This window comes from Balaenoptera acutorostrata, chromosome 20 (genome assembly GCF_949987535.1).
Source record: "Balaenoptera acutorostrata chromosome 20, mBalAcu1.1, whole genome shotgun sequence".
Taxonomy (NCBI): domain Eukaryota; kingdom Metazoa; phylum Chordata; class Mammalia; order Artiodactyla; family Balaenopteridae; genus Balaenoptera; species Balaenoptera acutorostrata.
This window is the reverse complement of record NC_080083.1, coordinates 39,166,603-39,184,696: the sequence shown is the minus strand read 5'-3', so window position 1 is coordinate 39,184,696 and position 18,094 is coordinate 39,166,603. Positions and strand designations below refer to the sequence as shown.

Here is an 18,094-nt window from a genome sequence, read left to right as displayed (position 1 = left end):
GAAAGCACTATAGCTTTTGCTATCATGTATTTACTTAATTAGTGAATGCTTAAAGTACAACTACTACCAGGCGTGTGGAGGAGGGGTGTTCTCACCGTTTCCTGGTGTTGTCTACAGGGCTTACGACAGTCCGTACCTGAGGGCTCACAGATACACACAGACACACACACTCACCCGCCAGCGCACCAACCAAGAGCCTCATCAGAAGGATGGTGCGGGCTCCCCCCAGGCCTGCGTCACTGCCCTCGTAAAGGGGTGGCGGCAAAGCCTGGAGCTGCAGCGCGCCCAGCCAGCCTCCAGGAGGCGGTGGGACCCAAGAAGCAGGTAGAAAGGAGGGCCTGGCACTCTCCCGCCTTCCCCCACCCCCGCCTTCCCTCTCTGTCCTCACTGCACACACTTAGGGGCAATGCCTGTTCCCTTCCAAGGCTCCGTTATCCCCCATGATCCATGGGAAAAAAGTCCTCCCCCAGACAGCCAGGCCTGTCCAAGTTACTAAATTGGAAGCTGGGAATGTTCTGCAAACGCAGGACGAGGACACAGAGACTCAATCTTAGCAACACCGTTGCCCCAGGGACCAGAGCCGTGATCACAGCCACTGCAGCTGCAAAGGGACGGGGTGGGAGCCAACTTCTGCTAGTGCCCTCCACGGGCCCTGCACTGCTACTACCTTCCTCCCAGGACTTCATTTCCTCCCTGCTCACACCAAACAAGGGAGGGATGTGGGCTTCCTTGACGGCAGGGAAACTGAGGCTCTGAGGTGTGGTGACTTGATGGAGGTCACACCGCTCACTTGGAAAGGTGCTGAGCAAGGGGCATCTGCACGTCCCTCCACACCTCTCCATGCTGCTGCCCCCGCCACACACCCAGACAGCCCACACAGACTCACACAAGCCCATCAGGCTGCCAGGTAGTCCCTTCTCTGGTCTAGACTGCATCCTCCCTCCTGTTCACGAAGGTCAAGGCCCAGTGGGGGCTTCTGCGAGTGGAGGCCAGGCAGCCTGAGCTCCTCCCACCCAGAGGCCCCAGGCTCTTCTCTGTGCTGACGCTAACTGTAAATCTCCCATCTCCCATCTCCCAACGCTTTCCCTCCCCTTAGCCTGTCAGCTTGGAGTAACTGGGCCCCAGGTAAGCTGCTCAATACTTCCCAGCCCCAGGACCCCCCTGAAACCCAGAGCACCTCCATCCACTAACCCTTAAAGTGCTCATGGTGTGCACAACACTGCTAAGAGGTGGGGTCGAACCTGAACGCAGGAGGCCGGCCAACTCGGAGACTTTGCACCTGGGTGACCTCAGACAAGTCCTTTAACCTTGCTGGTTCCCAGTGGCCTCTTCTGTTAAACAGGGTAACACCTCCTTGTGACGAGGCTGCCTGCCAGATATAGGCGTTAAAGCCTGTGAAAACACCCAGGCCAGAGTCCTGCTCAGGTGGCAGCAGTCCTCACATGTGGCAGGACAGAGTGCCTGCAAGGCCGAAGCTAAGCACCACGTGTGGGCAGACACCAGAAGGGCCCCAGGAGCTCAAACCAGCTGAGGTCAGTGGGCCAGTGGGGAGGAGGCAGTGGGAGGAGAACTCCCGTGGAAGGCATCCCCGGCCAGAGCGGCTTGAGCAAAGCAGCAGAGGAAGGCATGTGCAGGGCATACTGCAGGACCAAGGATCAAGCGTCTGCCCTGGTCGGAGGGTGGGAGGGACCACTGGGGAGCAAGGCTGCCAGGTAGGCGGGGCCCAGCCAGAATGGCCTTGACTCCGCTCCACGACTTGACTCAGGCTGGACTTGCCTCTGCCCATGATGCTGCCATTGAGGCTTCTGGGGGCAGCGAGGAGATGTGCAAAGCGGTATATTAAGAAGATGAATCTGCTGCAGTAGTGGCAGTGTGCAGATGGCTTGGGGAGACAAAGAGATGGAGACCAATCAGGGGATACTGCAGCGGTCCAGGCGCGAGGCCTGAGAGCCGGCTCTGGAAGACGGGGATGTGCCTTCTGCAGGGAAGGTGCAAGGCGGGGACAAGCCAGACCAGACCTGAGGGGAGGCCTATACGGGTCACCCCGACCCTGCCAAGCTCCACCTTCGCCCCCCATCTCCTCAGCTGCCGCCTGTTCCACGGACCCCGAAATCTCTGCTCCCCAATTCTGACTCCTCAACTCACCTCACCTCTGCCTTTGACAGTCCTGCCTGCTGATCCCACGCCCAAAAGAGGTGGTCCAGGGCTTCCCTGGTGGCGCAGCGGTTGAGAGTCTGCCTGCCAGTGCAGGGGACGCGGGTTCGAGCCCTGGTCTGGGAAGATCCCACATGCCGCGGAGCAGCTGGGCCCGTGAGCCACAACTACTGAGCTTGTGCATCTGGGGCCTGTGCTCCGCAACAGGAGAGGCCGCGACGGTGAGAGGCCTGCGCACCGCGATGAGGAGTGGCCCCCGCTTGCCACAACTGGAGAAAGCCCTCGCATAGAAACGAAGACCCAACACAGCCATGAATAAATAAATAAATAAATAAATAAATAAATAAAAGAGGTGGTCCAGGTGGGCCACAGTGATGGGGTGAGGGTCACTGGGTCAGTGGGACCTCCCCCCTCCTCCTCCTCCTCCAAGGAGGTGTGGGAAATCAGGGGACGCCTGGGCAGCAGGAGGTTTCTAGGAGACCTCACAGGCCTCATCATACAGATCGTGGCCTTGTTCTTCGCCGTCCCCCTGGAAGCACTCTAGCTTGGAACGTTGCCTCTCAGCACGTTCTTCTAGCCCCTCATGCCCGCTGGGCCCATTGTCAGGTGTCACTGTGCTCCAGTGCCTCGTACGTAACCAGCGGTACTTTAGCCCCTCACCATGGTCTCCTGCCAGCTCCCCAGAGCTACCCCAAGGGAACACACAAGCCAAGTAAGTGCAAGGCACCCACAGTGCTCGCTCGGCTTGCAGACAGTCAACCCAAAGCTTCTGTGACTTAAAATTTTGGATCTGTGGCCCTTGCCCCTCACTCGCCTGCACAGTCTCTCGGCCCAGTTGTGGTGGACCATCTAAAGGCTGCCCTCAGGCCACAGACCTCAGAGGGCTCCTGTCTTGCCAGCTCCAGCCCAGGTAAGTCGCCACCCCCTCTGCCTCTCTGCTGCAGCTGTCGAATTGCTGAGCTTCGCTAGTCACGAACCTGTGCTGACTGGACAGGGGAATAACCTGCTGGGGGACCAAGGGCTGCTCTGTGCCGGTATTCATCTTCCTCTATTGTTGGATCTCCATCTTTCACCCCCAAGAGCTGCCTCAGACCCTTTCCCTCTCCTCGGCCGCCATCCCCACTCCCAACCTGGCCTCCTGCTTCATGGGGCTCCACTTCCCTCCCCCAGACAGCTCTGTGTCCTGCAACCTACTCATCTCTCTTCCCTCCTGGGAGGGAGCCAGCCCCTCCTCCACCCGCACCTCCACCCCACACCCGCCCGCCATGCTCCCCTGGACTCCATTTCATTCCATCAGTTGTCCCTGTTTCCCTCATTTCTCCAATATCCCTTCCCCTACCTAAAAGCAGAAACCTTCGCATGGATCCAGGCCTATTCACGCCTGAACCCCGGGCCCCACCCCTCCAGCTCTCTCCAAGAACCCTCTTCCCAGCCCTCCTCTTCTGGATGCCTGGGCAGTACCTGAGCCTGAGGCAGGCCCCTCCTGCCTGATGACTACCTCCCTCTACTTGCCTAACCCTGTGCCGGCCACCTCCTGCCCTCTTAGGGCTCTTCTCCCTCTCCCGCTGCCTTTCTCCCCTCAGGCCAACATTCTTGAGTTCAGCAGAACCCACTTCCTCCCTGGGCTGCCCCCCTCCTCCATCTCCCACCTCTCCAGATGTCACTGGGGTGTGGACGACTCAAAACAATCTCCTTCCTAGCCTTGGCTCCTCACCCAGAGAGCCAACCTGCCTGATAGCCTTCCCAGGATGGCCCACGGCCAGCTCAAGGGCGGCAAGTCCAAAACAAACCCTCTCACCTCCTCTCCCAAACCTGCTCCTTTCCCGACTTCCCAGCTCCATCCCTCTCCAGGATTCAGTTTTGAATAACCTAGGAGTTATCTAGGATTTATGCCTGCCCTTCATCCCTCTAGTAGCAGGTGCCCGGGCCCACAGACCTTGGCAATGGAATGGCTGTGCCCCCACCCACTCATTCTATGCCCCCTCTGCCATACTGGGGGCCCTCATTGTCTCTGATCTGAACGATAGAAATAGCCTCCGGGTCCCTCCCCCAAACCAGCCCACACCTAACTGGAAGCTCCAGCTTCAACAGCACTGCTGGACTCACTTCACTGCCGCTCAGACAGCTCGGGGTGGGGCGGGGGAGGCAACACGACCGTCCTTCAGAGCATCCTGTGCCTCCCTGGGCATTCCCAGCCCAGGCTGCCAGAATCCCCCCCCCGGTCCCTCCGCAGGAACCCTCTGCTCCTGGCCTCAGCTACCAATCCCACTTATCTTTCAAGGCCACCCTCAAAAGCCACCTCCTTCAGGAAGCCCTCCGAAATCCCCCATCTGGGTGTAAGCATCTGTCCTCTGTCCCCAGAAGTCTCCCTTATGGCATTTGGCGTAATCATCCATGAAGCAGAATGACTTTTCTGCTGGAACCTAAGTTTCTTGGGTGCTCCTGACACTGCCCCCACCCCCATTCTATTGTTCTATTCTAACATGCTGTGCACAGGAGGTGCTCCCCATGTTTGTTGAATTGGGGGAGTCTTAGAGCCAGATGACACCTGGAGGAATGGGAGCACCCCTTTTGCTGGCCATCTCCAAAACAGCACCCTTCTCCCTCCCACATCTGGAGAACCTTTGAAAGTCTGGGGCCAGGGCGACTGTAAAAGATCATCCCCCCAAGTCTTGCTTGGCCCCCAGCCCCAGCTCCTCTGCCTGGAGGCCAAGGACTCCTGGGAGGCCACACTGGGGTATCCATGTCTGTGTCTATCTTCTGGGAAAAGGGTCCCAGCTTTCAGCAGAATCCAAAAGCAGCCTGTGAATCCCCTCAAAGTTAAGACCTACCACATCTGGACTCTCCCCCACCCCACCCCACCCCCAGCTTCCCTTGCCTTGAACAGCTGACTTCACTCACTTATAAATAGAAACCCTCCCTGGACATGTATCTAGAGTGACAGGATGGGGAAACAAGCAGAATCATCACCTGCCCTGTCCTCTCCTAGCCTGACAGGCTGTGTATTTTGGACCCTCCCTCTCTCTTCTCTGCAGGCCAGGAGACCAATGAGCTGTGTGCCCTACCCACCTCCCCACATGCTGTTGTCCCTCTTCTAGAATATGAGGTTGGCCCCTGCCCTCAGCAGCCCCAGACCAGGAAGGGGGTGATTAGGAAGCTCCTGTGTCCTTAAGACCCCATTCTCCTGGAGGGGCCTTGCCCCCGCGCATACTCAGCCAGAGACAGGTTCCAGGAGACAACCTCTCTTCTGTGCTCCAACATCACGCTGGATGTCCCACAGGCACCTTGTACGCAATGCCCTCCAGCCCAACTCTGCACAAGCCGCAGTGCTCCCCCCTGAAGCAGAAACCTGGGTATCATCCTCGCCGCCTCCTCCCCACAGATATCCAACTGGTATTGAGTTCTACAGATTCAGCCACCTGCCAGCTCTCCCCAGCACCCTTCTCTCTGTCTCCCGGGACAGAGATGTATGAACTGACCAGACCACTGCAGTAGCCCTCTGGTGGGCCTCCCTGCCTCCTGTCTCCCTCTCCCTTCTACTCCCCACGTGGCTTCCGGAGGCCTTTTCATAAAACACAAACACATATCATCGACCTGCTTAAAACCTTTTTTGGTCTGAGTTTTTTCCAAACTCATCTCTTGTTACTTGCCCATCCCAGTCCCCACCCAGTGCCCTATTCATTCTGAACTCCTAATAAATCTCTTCGTTTTTGTGTCTGGTGCCTCTGGCCCTCCTCCAGGCTGTGCCCTACCCTCTACCCTTCACTAGCTACTTCCCACTCTCCATTCAAACTCAGCTCTTAGGTCATGTCCTACTGAAGCCCTCCTTGAATCCTTTCCCCAGTCTGGGTCATGGGCTACTCCTCTGTGCATCCTTTCCAAGCACGTATTACATCAAGTTAGTGTGACTGTTTACTTGTCGCTGAGGTCTTTGAGAGGAAGGACAGAGTGCCCCGGCCCAGTGTTGTACTGGAGCGTCTGGCTGTGCACCTCTCTTCCCAACTCCACATGCAGTGACATCACATTGGTAGCTTGAAATCAGCCACAGTGGAAGCATTTACACCATGGAAATTGGCAAATACTGTAAACACCACAAATCAGGACATTTTTTTCTTTTTAAAGGGCTGGTTATTAAACATTTATCAGCATGCCACTGCTTAGGCCCAACTCTGATGCACAGAAAATGTGTGTGGAATGTATGTATGGATGGATAGATGGACGGATGGATAGTTCACAAGTTCCCTGTTCCAGGCACTGCCCCCTAGTGGATGGGGCACACACAATCCCCCCCCTCCATCAGATCACATTTCCGATCTGAAGTTATATTCTTGCTCCCTCCTCAGAGTCCTGTGCCTTTGTCCTCCTCACCAGCCTCTCTGCACAAACTAGCCCTGCCACTTCCCTGCCAGCTGGTGGGTTAAGGGGTGGGGAAAGCAGGAGAGTGTGGACAGCATGGGGCCCACCTCGGGTAGGGTGGGGTATGACAAAACGGATGCCACCTTGGTCAAGAGGTTGGCAGAGAGCAGCAGGAGGATCACTGCTCTAGACAGGAAAACCGAATGATGGGTAAGATAGGTGACGGTGGGAGAGGACAGGTCTGGAAAGGGCACTAGCAACGGACTGGGCTCCTCCCCCAGGGAAGCACCAGCAACACCCTCTCCAGTGTCCAACTGTCTGATCAACACCAAGATTGATGGATACAACTGCCTCACTAAGAGCACTGCAGGGAAACCATGAGCCTCTGGCCCTCGCCTCTGAGCATCTGCAGACGCTCTTCCTTGCTGTGTCTCTCAGCTCTCTTGCTCAACTGGCTCCTCCTCTCCTTCATCTGAGGCTCCATTGGAGCCTCTGTCTCCTGGTCCCTGCTCCGTCTGTCCTTGTTTGCATCAGGGTCTTGGTCTGTCTTTGGCTCCCTCTCTGTATCTGTCTCTGTCACCCCTACATCTCTGGCCTCCACCTGTCTCTGTCTCCTCCCCCTGAGTCTCCATCTCCCTCTCTATATCTCTGACCTTCTTGTCCCTGTGTCTCTGCCTTCCTGTCTTTTTATCTCTCTCCCCCTGGGTCTCCATCTTGCTCTCTGTGCCCCCATCATCTCCCTATCTCTGTCTCTCTCTCCCTTTCTCTTTCGGTCTCCCTCTGTGTCTCCATGTCCCCCTCTGTGTCTCTGTCTTTCAGCCTCCATGTCTCCTTGCACCCTTCCCTGCCCCCCTCAGCCTGCTCAGGCTCAGGGACCCAGATGGCGGGACATTCATGCCGCAGTGCCTGCAAGCACAGGGCCACGGTTGCTTCTGGGATTTTCTACCGCTCGCAGCCCCTGCCTGCCAGTGCCACAGTCAGTCCTCTGCCTGGCCTGCTGGTGACTCTCACTCACCCCTATGGGGCCCTTGGCAACCAGGTATTGGGACAAACTCCTCCCTGGAGCAGACATTGTGCCACCACTGAGTGGGGACTCCCTGCTGCTGAGGACTTGGGAGGCTGTGTCCCCCCCTTTCCTCAGGAACTTGGATAAGGAGATGTTGCAGGCACCGTGACTGATTGCTATTACTTCTTCCCCAAGGGGGTGTCCTTCTTGATGTCTAACTGAAAGCCTTCTTGCTGCAGCTTCATCTGCCCTCAGTCTCTGTGACTCAGCTTCTTTCCAGCACAGTCAAAGCCTCCACCAGCAGCCGAGGAGGTGCCCCCGGGGGGAGGGGCATCTGATCACGACCAGAACTGGGGTAAGGGAGAGGAGGCTGAGATTCAGGCTCGGGAGCTGGTGTAATGGGAGCTTAGGAGCTGCCGCCACCTGGATCGCGGCAGCAGAAAATGCCGCCACAACCAGCCTGACAGAGCAGAGCACCTCTCCCCAGGAGGCTGGCTGAGCAGGCGTGAGCCACACACACCCACGCCCCATGCGCCCAGACACAACACGCCCACCAAAGTGCCATACTCCCCACCTGCTGACCCTGCAGCCGGTGTCCTGCCCCGCTTCCACCTCACCTCCGTAGGAAAGGATCAGGGTATAGCCGGCTGGGTGGGGGTCATTGAGGCAAAAGGAAGGGGCGTCAACATGGTTGATGGCGATGGAGGAGGGGCTGGGGTGCACCCGGCTGGACAGGGCAATTGGGGTAGGAGCTGAGTGGGGTGGACGGTAAGGGAATTCAGAACCCCCTGAAAAGTGAACATCTCACGTTTGCTCCAGCCGGGCTCGGACCTAGGATACCCAGCCTCGACCCAGACCCACTCCCCGCACTGCCCCGTGGCCACGCCCAGCGGAGCCCAGGCCCCGCCCCATGGTTGCCCCACCCCTGCCACACCCGTGCGTGCGTGCGTGCGCGCCCACTCCACACCTCTGGCTCCACGTGCCTGTACCCGTTGGGTTGGGGCAGTACCTGGCTTCGGTCGGCACCAGGGAAGGTCTGGCAGCCCCGACCCTCCCTGAGCCCCAGGACAGTGAGAACACCCAGGGGAGAAGAGCACAGAAGGGCCTGTGAACCGCAGCACCAGCCTGCTGGCCTCCCTCCTTTTCCAAGAATCCGACAAGGGGGTGACCTGGAAGGCCAAACTGGGGGGAAGGGCTGCCTTCTGAAAGGATTCCTGTGGGGGATGAAGCCATAGCCGGTTGTGAGGCCCCATGGTACCTGCTCCCACCTCCAGTGTGGGAGTGGGGTCAGTGGGGTTCGCCAGGCCACGCCTCCCGTTCTTGCACCGCTCTGCGAGAGAAGACAGCCTCCTCCCCCTCAGCCCAGATCCCACTGCCTGCAGCCGTCAGCCCCGCAAAACAAGCCTGCTTCCTCTTCCACATGACAGCCCTTCAAATATTTGAAGACAGCTCGCCTGTCCCTGCTGAGCCTCCTCTTCTCCTGACTAAACATCCAGGTTCTTAGAACGATTCCTCAAGCGCAATGGTTTCAAGTCCCCTCACCATGCTGGGAGCTCTCTTCCACCCAGAGCCGCCCTCCCCGTTCACAGCACGGCTCCCAGAACAGAGGCCAAGAGCAGATGGCCTCCCTCCCTACCCCACCCGGGGGCAGGCTCCAGCCCTCCATTCCTCACCTCTACCTGCACAGCCTCCTGCTGCCTCCAGTCAATCACACCCCTAATTACTGAGTCAGGTGAATGCCCGGGGGCCCAGCCCACCCCCTGTATGTGACCTGTCCCTCCAAAAAGGCCTTGCCCACGTCTGATGCTCATCACTCATTTAAATCCTTTAAAGCCCACCTCCTCTCAGAAGCCTTCCCAGATCAAACACACACAGCGCAGACCCTGCCCCTGCCCTGGGCAACCTCCACACTCAGAGACTGTATGACATTCACTGGCTTTCACGCTCCAAAGAGTCCCCACGCGTTGGTGCCTCTCCCTCCTGTCCTCCTCCCTGCCGTGCAAGCTAGCAGCATGGAGAGGAAACTGAACATGGGGTGGGAGGGGAGGAAGGTAGAGGGTCCCCAGCCCCAGGGACCATGCCCTTGCCCGTGTCCCTACCTGCTCGTGGTATTCGATGCCCATGCTGAGCGTGTTGACCAGGATAGCGATCATGATTCCCCGACCAAAGTACTTGCTGTCCACAATCTTGCGAAAGGTGTCACAGATCAGCCTCCAGAAGGCCAGCACAGAGTTGGGCTCCACGTCCAGCCCCAGGCTCCGTCGACGCCAACTGTGGGGATTCCGGCGGTCGCCGTGCTGGGCGTCCTGGGTGAACTCATAAACTGCCTCGCTGTCTGAGTCAGGCATCTCGTGGCCGGCGAGCTCCACCTCCCCTGCCCCAGTCCGGACACAGTAGGGACAGCTGTCTGGGCCACAGGCTCCGCTGTCTGCCTTCAAGCAAGGGCTGGAGATCTTGCAAGAGCTTTGGCAGGTGCCTGGGACAGGAGAGTAGAGGTTAGAGACTCCAGGGTTTCCAACTTGGGGTCACCCTTCCCTCAGAGTGTGTATAAAATGAGTGGGGGAGTTTGGGATTCTTTCAATGATGTGGGTGCTAGGCACTTGGTGGGCAGGGGTGCTGAATGACTTGCAATGTGGGCAATCCTGAGTAATAGAATGCCCCCAAATGCCAATAGCATCCCACTGACAGTCACTGCTGGTTGTCCTAGGGTTTGTGCAGTTGACCTAGGAGCCTTCAGGAAGGAGCCTAGACCATCTTTCCTTCCCAGGGAAGCCAGCCCTGCATTAACACTGCTTTAAGTAGCATTTTCCAAGGGATCCTTAAGACACACACCCATACATGTGTATTCATGTATGTTCTCACACCAGACACACACACACATGTGCACTAGACACATACTCGCATACACACATGTACTGTGTACATACGCATACAATTTATGAGTCATATATACATGCACAGCCAAACACAAGTGTGCACAGACCCATACATATCACAGGTGCACGTGTGCCAGGCATGTGCATACACGGGCGTGCATACACACCAGGCAAGAGCACCACCCCGTGTGCACGGACACGCACCTATACATATCAGACACGTGTGGACACATGCACACATGAACACCAGACATGTGCATGCAGACGGGCACATACACACACCAGACACCTTCATGCACACACACACACACACACCCCCCAGACTGCGCATGTGCACGTACACAGTGACCTATCCCAAGACGCCAATGTCCATTTAAATCCAGCTTTGACCATAGACTGTGAGAGCTGAAAGGAACCTCAGAGACCACCCAGAGAAAGCATGGATGTGAAGACGCCTGGCTCGGGGCCCAGCCCTTCCGCCTGCATGCAGGAGGACATCAGTAAACACCACTGACGGCTATGATGGTCCCAGGCCTGCCTTCTACACAGAAGGAAATAGAACCATGCGTGTGTGCGGCTGGCTGGCGCCCCTTGGCAGGGTAGTAGAAGAGCTGGCACAAGAACCCTTCCCACTGCATTCTGTGACGGCACCTTCCTGTCCCAGCCCACATTCCCACATAACAGCCCACAAATATCCCGCTTCTCCCACGTGCCACATCCTTCCTGAAACACAGGCCCTGGGCTTCGGCTACAGTGAGTCTGTCTGCGGAGGAGGGTGTGCCACCCCTGCCTGACTGGGGGATGCCCCCAGGTGCAAGCACCTCCCTTCCCCACGACACTGGGTGCTCCACCCATCAGCCTAGCAGCCCCTGAGGACTTGCTGCGCCAAGCCCCAGGTCTCCCTATGGGGACGGAGTGACACTCGCGTTTACAAGAGTGCCCTTAGCATGGGGCATGGTGCCCACCACAGTCACACACCGTTTCCCCTCTGAACCTGCAGCAAGGACTACAGAGCGTGGGCCTCAGAGTCAGAGGGCCCGGGCTCCACCCCTCACCAATGGCACTGCCTCGGGCAAGTCACACAACCTCTGCAAGCCTCCTTTGTCTCATCAGTAAAATGGGGATGATAAGAAAGTTTATCACTTAAACTGATGAGAGGCTCCAGTGGGGTTTTGCCTGAGAAGCATGTGACAGGCACACAGCAAGCCGGCAACAACTGCAAACAGCATAGAGCAGAGCACATAGCCGGTGCTCCTTACGTGACAGCTGTTGTTATTATTACGGTGTAGGAATTATGATTCCCATTTTAACAGATGAGAAAATCAGGGCTCAAAGAAGCGATGTGACTAGCTGAAGGTCCCAACGCCAAGAGTGGCAGAATGGGAATCCAAGCCCTGTCCTTCTGACTCCAGACGCCCCAGTCCTGGCTAGGATGGGACATCACCCGGTCCCTGGGTGAGGGGCACCAACATGCCCCCACCCAGAGTTCTCACCTGTACTCTGTGTCTCCAGCAGCTTGTGCATAGAGCTGTAGGGCCTGGGTGGGATGTTGAGGCTGGTGAGGGTGGGGGGTCCAGAGGTGGGGGCCACCTCCATTAGCGCCTTCTCTTTCAGCATCTCTGGTGGAGGGCTGGTGTGCATGGTGGGGTACACCTTCCCACTGCCCACAGTCCTGCCCGATGCTTCCGATGGCGACCTGGGAGGGGGTGCCTGGCAGCGGACTGGTTCCAAGTGGCAGTCAGCATGGTAGAAGCTGTGCACAGACTCTGCACCCCCTGGAGGGCCCCCGGAGAGGGCGAGTGTCGAGGGTGGTGGCAGCATGAGCCGGCGAGATCCATTAGCATCCTTGTCCTGGATCTGTGGGCTGGCCCGGGGGACCCGTAGCGTCCCGTTGCCCAGGTGGTAGTGGTGGTGATGGTGGTGGTGATGGTGCACCAGGTGGTGGACGGACGGACGGCGGTGGGAGCGGGAGCAGCTGCCGCTGGGCTGGGGTTCCTGGCTCCCGCGGGGAGCTGGGCTGCTCAGCAGCCCGGCCCGCACGCCCGCTGCCCGGGAGACCTGGGCCAGCCTTCGGGCTGCTTTCCGGAGGATGTACACGAGGTACTTGAGCAGCTCCTCATAGCAGCTGCCCGGCTCGGAGAAGCTGGCCAGGGTGCTGGCGTTGGAGAGGAACCGCACGCGCTGCTCCCGCATCAGCTGGCTTTCCCGCTGCTTGGTCTCTGAGAACTGCGTGGCAATCACCACCAGGCACAGGTTGATCATGAAGAAGGAGCCCACCTATTGGGTGGGGACAACAAGAGGGGACAGCCTGAAGGATAGGGAACCACAGAGCCAGCCACCGCGTACCGAGTGCTCCCTGTGTGCCAGGCGCTGGGCTCAATAATTGTCCAAGCATCATCCTGTTTTGTTCTCATAACAATCTCAAGAGGTGACACCTTTACTGTCTCCATCTGACAAGTGAGGAAACTGGGGCTCAGAGAGCTTGAGGAATTTGCCCATGATCATTCAGCTAATGCACAGCAAAGCTTAGACTTGAACCAACCTCTATGGAATTCCAAGGCATTGCTATTGATCATGAGGTTATCTGGCAAGGATATCTCCCAAACTCCCTGCCCCTAAACATGCCCATCCTCCGAGATTCTGAGCACCCCCTCCCCAATTCCCATTAGTAGTTAGAGAAGGCTGTGGAATGAATGCTATCTCGGGGACATGGGGTTTTCACATTGGGTTGAGCTTTTGAGATCTTGACAAAAACATTGTTCACAAAACTCCTGCTTCTAGTCCCAAGTCTAGCCGCGTAAGCTGGAGCGAGACCCTTAACCATGGGACCTCAGTATCCTCATGACCATTGGCCTTGGCCTTTCCCCTCCCCCAGCTGGGTAATGGGCTGAACCCTGAACCCTGCAGACTAGCCAGGTTGCCACTCTGACTTGGCCACACTCCCCCATCTCCACCTCCATGCCTCAGTTTCCCCCGGGGTTCTGGAATGGCAATTGCTTGAATAACAATCCAGAATGAAGGTAATGAATATTTATGGTGACAAAGCAGATTTTTTTTTTCTAACTTGTGTCCTAGTAATTATGATAATTAGCTTCACTAGTGTGATTCCAGAGAGCTGTTTGGAAAGATTTTTCATGGGGTGTGTGGGAGGGTGGAAACAAGGCCCCTTACCTCTCTGTCTGCTTCCTTCCCACTCCCCAAGCCCAGGGAGAGCTGAATGGTGAAAAGATCCCGTGAAAAGTTCACGAGACCACTTCCCAGAGGTGCTGGCCTTGCCACCCAGGTGATGGTGGGGGGAAGGGAACAGGCCCCTACCCTCCATACCAGGGATGGTTGGGGGTGGGGCGCTGTTCTTTCTCAGGGACACCTCTCACTCACCGAGAGGTCTTTATTCTGACCCTCTGGAGCCTGCCTAAGTCCTGAGTAGATCTTAGTCTCTTTCTCTCAATATCTGTCCCTCTGTCTGGCTCTGTCATTGGCCTCTTGGTGACATGGAAAAAGGGCTGGATTTGGAGTCGGTAGCCTGGGGTTGAATTCTCAGCTCCAGCGACCGAGCCTTCTGAAGCTCAGAGTTCTTATTTAGGAGATGAGGCCACAGTCCCTGCACCTGCCACCTCACAGGGGGCTCTGAGGATTAAGCAGGCAGCAGATGTGACAGCGCACTTCAGCAGCGACGCTCAGCCCAGCAAGATTAATCCACAGCACATGCAAAGCACCTGACGGGGTCAGACAAATGAGGAAATGTCAGCTTCCTCATCTGTAAAATGGAGACAACAACAGGATCTTGGTGAGGATTAAATGCACCAGCACATAAAAAAGTGCTCAGAGCAGGGACTGGCACATAGTAAGTGCTCAATAAATATTAGCTATAAGTGGTAGCAATTAAATGATTAATCATGAATGATAGTGATTAAATATTGCTACTTTTTGCCTCTGTCTTCTGTCCTCATAAAGTCTTGGAACTTCTGAGCTGGAACAAGAGATCACGCAGTGTTTCTCAACACCGAATGATGGGAATTTGGGTGGAACAATTCTTTGTTTGCAGGACTGTCATTTCAGGGTGTCTATTATCTACACCCCACCCCCCCAGCAAAATGCCGATAGTGCTCCCCTAGTTCTCGTAAAAAACAGGACCACCCTTTGCCATTGCCAAATGCCCCCTGGGAGAGGCGGCATCACCCTGGGTTGAGGACCACCCATTTTAACGATGAAGAAACAGATGCCCAGGGTGGGGCTGGGGGGCCTCATAGGGAATGACTTGCCCAAGATTTTAAGCAGTAGTAAGTGATAGGCCTTGACCTTGGATTTCCTCCTGACTCCTCATGACAGGTGCCTTCTGCCTGTGTCTCTATGGGACTTTTCCTGAGAGCTAGAGCTTCAGACCAAGCAAGTCCCCTCTCTGGACGCCCCCTCCCCCCACATGTTTCCCCAGGATCCCCCATCCCCACAGGGGCCTGAGGAATCACTCACGATGATGAGGAGGATGAAGTAGATGAAGTTGTAGAAGGAATGAGCATCCATCACAAAGTACATGATGTCGACCCAGCCCTCCAGCGTGATGACCTGGGGAGGTTGCAGAGGGGCAGGCTGTTTCTGGGCCCCCTAAAGCCTCCTGCAGTCTCCTCTAGAGGCCCTGACCCCATCCCAACCCTGAGGATGGCCACTCCAAGCCAGGACTGTGTCCTGACACGTGTTCTGGGGACTCTCCCAGGGCCCAGGCTGCCCCACCTGGAAGATGGCAATCCAGGCATAGCCGATGTTGTCGAAGTTGATGGCGCCCTTGAAGGGGTTGTGCTCCCCTGCGGAGCAGTTGGTGTAGTACTGGTTCCAGTTGACACAGGTAGTGTTGCTGGAGCTGTTGTAGGCCTCGTAGTCCAGGCCACAGGGCGGGCCGCCACCCCCGTCCCCGCGCAGCGTGGGCACACTCCTGCAGGAGCGCATGCCGTTCTCGCGAGGCTGGGAGCAGATGAAGGGGTTCTCATCCTCGTTCTCGGTCTGGTAGTAGCGCTCCAGGTCCACGCTCAGGGGGCTGCGGAGGAAACAGGGATGAGGCTGAGAGCAGGGTTCTTGGGGGACAGGGCCCAGGAAGGGAGAGCTGTGTGGAGGCACTGAGGCACATAGGGCGAGCACTGGGAAGGGGCGGGGATTCATGGGTGCGGATGGGGTGCGCCAGGAGCATGCAGATTGAGGGTGAAACTCCAGAGTCGGGATGTGGGAAGTCTCCATCCTAGAGCAGAGGTTCCCAACGTGGCTGCACTTTAGGCTCACTGAGGAGCTTTTAAAAATCCCCACGCCCAGGCTGAACCCCACACCCATGAAATTAGAATGGGCAGCCAGGAGAATGAAGGCCTTGCCGTTGTTTAAACTCCCCAGGTGACTCCAGTGTGTAGCCAAGATTGACAACCAGACATGTCACTAATAAGAGAACAGATATGTCACCAGCAACAGGAACTGAGGGAGGTCCCAGCCCCACAGCCACTCCCAGGTCACCTCCCGGCCCATGTGCCACTCACAGGCTGAAATTCTCGGGCAGGAAGCATCGGTTACGAAGCAGCCCTGCCCACAGCTGGACGCCAACGATGCCAAAGATGAAGAAGACGAAGAAGCACAGCAGCAGGACGTTGCCCAGCATGGGCAGCGTGTCCAGCAGCAGCGTGACGAGGATGCGCATGCCTGTGGGGGCAGAAGCCACGCTGGGGGCGCCAGGCTAGCCACGCTAGCCTGGCTGCCACGGGCCTGGCGGCACTCCCAGAGGGGGCCCACCAGGGCCTCCGAGGCTGAGACAGCCCGGCTCAAGCTGGAGGGAGACCAACAGACACTGCTAACTCTGCAGGCAGCCCTCGCAGCCCCTAACCCCTACCCACTATCCCTCTTGGCCCGCCCACACCAGTCAGAGCACAGTACCACCAAGGATGAGCAGAGTGGCCGCAGTTTCCAAAGCATCCTCCAGCACCGCATCCCACTTAACTCTCCCAACATCATCACAGAGCTGATATCACCCCAATTTGCAGATGAGGGTTGAGGCTCAGAGAACTAACATGACTTGTCCAGTACCACAGAGCTGCTAAGTGTAGGTGCCAGGACTTAACCAGGCTCTCTGCTTCCACATCCCACTCCCCAACACACACACACACACACACACACACACACACACACACACACACTCCCACCCTACTTCCTTCTCTCACCAGATATAATCACCTGACCTTTCTAAGTTATAGACGCCGAAGTCATTGGGGAAACCAAGGCAGAGAACCCCAGCAGGGACGTTAGCAGGCAGGAATTTCCCTTTGAGAGCCAAGCCCTCAGCAGGGGCCAAGATGCCCTGCACTTCACCATGGTTCTGAGCCCCCTCCCTGAGTCTAGTCTCTGCTTGGTCCAGCTCCTCACATCAGGACCTGAGGAGACACGAGTCTGTTTCCTCAGGTGGCCATCAGTTAACAACCCCTTCCACGGGGAAAGCCACCACAAACCTGCCCCTAACATGCTGTTAGGGATACTGCCCTCCCTCCCCACTCCAGATCTAGGACATCTAAACTAGCTCCCAGGCCACCAAACCCTTGTCAAGCACACAGACCTCTGGTGGCTAGTTTCGACCCCCAAAGTGACACTCGTGGCCCCCTGACCCCTCCAGGGAAAAAGCTTCTAAGCAGCTGCTAATTACTCCTCCTGGTGACTGAAGTGGCCCTGCCCCGCCCCTGCCACTCAGTCCCTCTCCCCTCTCCCCTCTCCCCTCTCCCCTCTCCCAGCCCCCTTCAGCTCCTCTGTGCTCCAACTGAGATCAATTCCTCAGGGTTTGCATTAAGGGAATTACACCGGTAGTTAGAGGCCTATAAATCTGCCAGCGATCACCTGGGGCGCGAGAGGAGGGAAGACGTGCCCCTCATCTGGGGTTCCTGTTAACACCAACATACACCAATGCCTGGAGGACACACTGAGCAGCTCTGCCCACCCAGACACACACACACGCACACCACAGGCACACACACAGGCACGCATGCACACGCAGCAAAGGGGGCTACTGCTACATCAGACACTGAGCCCCAGAAGCATGCCCCCACCCACCCCACTCCTGGGATGGCAGCAGAGACCATCTGCAGCTTGTGTAGGTTGGGGAGTTGCAAAGGGGGCCTGAGAAAGGGTGGGGGGCGGGATGCAAGGGGAGCTGGAGCTGCCAAAGCCTGGCTGGCTCAGAAACTAATGCGGTTTAATTTAGATAATTGTCCCAGCATTCAGTTGCTGCAGAGGCTTGGAAGGGGGTGGGAAGAGGAACGGGACACAAGCGGAAGGATGAGGCATGGAGCGGCCGTCTTGAGAGAAGTCATGCTCGGTGTGGCCAGTGCTGTCTCACCAACGAGAACCAGACCGCATGAGAGGCGGTTCTGGCTAGAAAAGGCCATCCCACTTTGCACCCACTCCTCCTGGCCTGCCAGCCTCTCCACCCTGCTCCCACCCGCCCCTATTCCACTGGAGGGAGGGTGGTCTAGCTGAAGGGAATGGGTCATCTGAGACATTCCTGAGACTCTGACCTAAAATCAGGCTGAAATGAGGGGGAAGGGGCCGCAGCCCGGGTGGGGGCTCCCTTGGGCTCCAGCAACCCAGCTCCCCACTGAGCCCTTCTCTCAGGGGGCTTGCCTCAGTGTTCCAGGCCCCCATGAGGCCTGTGAGTGGCCAGGAGGTAGGGGTGGGGTCTGAGATTCTC

At 57.2% G+C, this 18,094-nt stretch overlaps 1 protein-coding gene across 17 annotated transcripts in view; it reads right to left on the bottom strand.

Moving 5' to 3' along the window:
• Nucleotides 1-18,094, bottom strand: part of CACNA1G (calcium voltage-gated channel subunit alpha1 G) — a 63,333-nt gene that overhangs the window by 36,138 nt on the left and 9,101 nt on the right. For all 17 annotated transcript variants that reach the window (XR_009006267.1, XM_057535655.1, XM_057535663.1 and 14 more), the window contains 5 exons: nt 15,906-16,065; nt 15,121-15,421; nt 14,863-14,955; nt 11,886-12,669; nt 9,616-9,992 (listed from right to left, as the gene is read on the bottom strand). Coding sequence is in view for 16 of the 17 variants with exons in the window: in XM_057535655.1 (XP_057391638.1) it covers nt 9,616-9,992; nt 11,886-12,669; nt 14,863-14,955; nt 15,121-15,421; nt 15,906-16,065 (1,715 nt within the window). In the remaining variant the exon portion in view is untranslated. The remainder of the gene's footprint in view (nt 1-9,615; nt 9,993-11,885; nt 12,670-14,862; nt 14,956-15,120; nt 15,422-15,905; nt 16,066-18,094) is intronic.